At 49.8% G+C, this 2,484-nt stretch overlaps 1 protein-coding gene across 1 annotated transcript; it reads left to right on the forward strand.

Annotated features, from left to right (window-relative positions):
• Positions 1-230: 230 nt before the first annotated feature.
• LOC310887724 (olfactory receptor 14A16-like) lies at positions 231-1,193 on the forward strand (the record flags this gene model as incomplete). Its single annotated transcript, XM_083813899.1, has 1 exon — positions 231-1,193. The coding sequence occupies one exon, from the start codon at positions 231-233 to the stop codon at positions 1,191-1,193; it is 963 nt and encodes a 320-aa protein (XP_083670025.1).
• Positions 1,194-2,484: the final 1,291 nt, after the last annotated feature.

Raw genomic sequence — 2,484 nt, forward strand, 5'->3', positions numbered from 1 at the left:
GCAGTACTGACCCTTCCAGAGAATGAGGTCGATTAACCTCGTCTCTGTGGCACTCTTAGGAAACCAAGACAAGAGCTCCAGGCAGGAGCATGTATTCTTCCCTGGAAGAGGCAGTGTGTCTTGTTGAGGATGTTTCAGTGAAATCTGGTTTAGGTTTTGCTCAGAAAACACTATCTAACTTGTCTCTTTAAATTCCTCCATGGACAGCCAAGCATACCCAGAGGCAGCAAATGTTCAACAGCAGCTTCCCCACAGAATTCCTCCTCCTGCCATTCGCAGACACACGCGAGCTGCAGCTCCTGCACTTTGGGCTCTTCCTGGCCATCTACCTGGCTGCCCTCCTGGGCAACGGCCTCATCCTCACAGCCATAGCCTGTGACCACCGCCTCCACACCCCCATGTACTTCTTCCTCCTCAACCTCGCCCTCCTCGACCTGGGCACTATTACAACCACTGTCCCCAAAGCCATGACCAACTCCCTTTGGGACACTATGGCCATTTCCTATGCAGGCTGTGCTACCCAGGTCTTTTTCTTTATTCTCTTTCTCACAGCAGAGTTTTGTCTTCTCACCATCATGGCCTATGACCGCTACATTGCCATCTGCAAACCCCTGCACTATGGGACAATAATGGACAGCAGAACTTGTGCCCAGATGGCAGCAGCTGTCTGGGGCAGTACTTTTCTCTATGCTGTGCTGCACACGGCCAATACCTTTTCCCTCCCCCTCTGCCAAGGCAATGCCCTGGACCAGTTCTTCTGTGAAATTCCCCAGATCCTCAAGCTCTCCTGCTCAGATACCTTCCTCAGAGAAGTTGGTCTTGTTGTGGTTAGTGCCTGTTTATTATTTGCATGTTTTGTTTTCCTTGTGCTGTCCTATGTGCAGATCTTCAGGGCAGTGCTGAGGATCCCCTCGGAGCAGGGCCGGCACAAAGCCTTTTCCACGTGCCTCCCTCACCTGGCTGTTGTCTCCCTGTTCATCACCACTGCAATATTTTCCTACCTGAAGCCCCCCTCCATGTCCTCCTCATCCCTGAATCTTTTGCTGGCAGTTCTGTACTCGGTGATGCCTCCAACAGTGAACCCCCTCATCTACAGCATGAGGAACCAGGAGCTGAAGAATGCAGTGTGGAAAGTGATGATGGGATGTTTTTCAGAAGCAGTAAACTGCCTGTCTTCTGCATATCACTCATAAAATAACTTAGTAAAGGCGAAGGCGTATTTCGTGTGCATTTTCATTTTCTTTTTGCTTTACTTAAATTGTGATATATTTTGTCTATGAAAAAATCCTGTTTCTTCCCCTTCGATTTCTCTATCTAATGTTTCATGTGACTCTGAGACTTGGTGTAAACAAGGTTCATTTAAAGGACATATAAAAGGATGGCTCCTGCAGTGACGAGTTTGCCTGGGATGCTTTCTTGGAGACCTGTGGTGGAGCTGCAGGGGGACTTGTCTGTGTGCAGAGGTGGAGGGAAAAAGAATCCTGGCACAGCAGCACTGCCAGGGAGCCAAACAGCTGGGTCTTTCCTAAGTTGCCCTCTTTCACCTCCCACGCTCTCCTTCAGAGCCCTTGTTTTACTGTGAGGACTGATTGCTCTTGTCACTTGCTCACCATGCTGCTGTTTGGCAGTCCTGTGTCCACAGGCAGGGACAGGCCAGGGGCACTTCTCTAATACAGCTGGCTCCGTACCAGCATCACCAGCATAAAAGGGGATCTGCTGAGGGCAGTGCCTGAAGGCTCAGCTCTTCTCCCAAAGCTGCTGTCATGGATATTGCAAAGGGATGGACTTGTCATGGTGATATGGTCCCCTGGGAAAACACCTGAATAAAGGAATGCTAGGCATTATGACTTTCACAGCAACAACTTCTCTGTAGAGTTCTCAACTTGTTCCGAAAATATATTTTCAGTTCTTTAATCATTTTTCCACACCAGAGTGGCCATTTTCTTCAGGATGCCCTGGAGTTGCTAAAGGGTGCATGAGGAAGAATGAGTCTGGACATGTGGGAGGCCTTCTGAAGCATGAGCTGGTTGGCAGGCAGAGTACCTGAGGGATTGTGCAGGGCATCCCCTGCACCTGGTGCTAATTGGGGGTGGGGGATGGAGGGGTGGGGGGGAGAGGGGGGAGAGAGGATGCCTCCAGAGCACAACAGCTCCTTGTGGCCCTGTGGATGCTGGCTGCGAGGTCACCTGACAGGGTGACACATTTGGGGAGGTCAGGGGAAAGCCAGAAGAATAAACATGGGTGACCTGGGGAAGAGAAGAGAGTCTTGGCTAACAGAAGGAAAGATTTTGAAGAGGTGAGAAGGGTTCAGGTAAGGCTGATGCTTCTGCAACACTCACCGGGAAAATATTCATGTTATGTCCTGGCTATATTTCTAACCAGGAACCTGAAAAGTGGATTGAAGGAATCCAGTTCTCTAATCTCCAGCCTCAAATCCTACTTTGCAGCCCAGCCCCATCCACATCACCTGTTTCCATTATTTTT

Source organism: Anser anser (assembly GCF_964211835.1).
Source record: "Anser anser genome assembly, chromosome: 29".
Classification (NCBI taxonomy): domain Eukaryota; kingdom Metazoa; phylum Chordata; class Aves; order Anseriformes; family Anatidae; genus Anser; species Anser anser.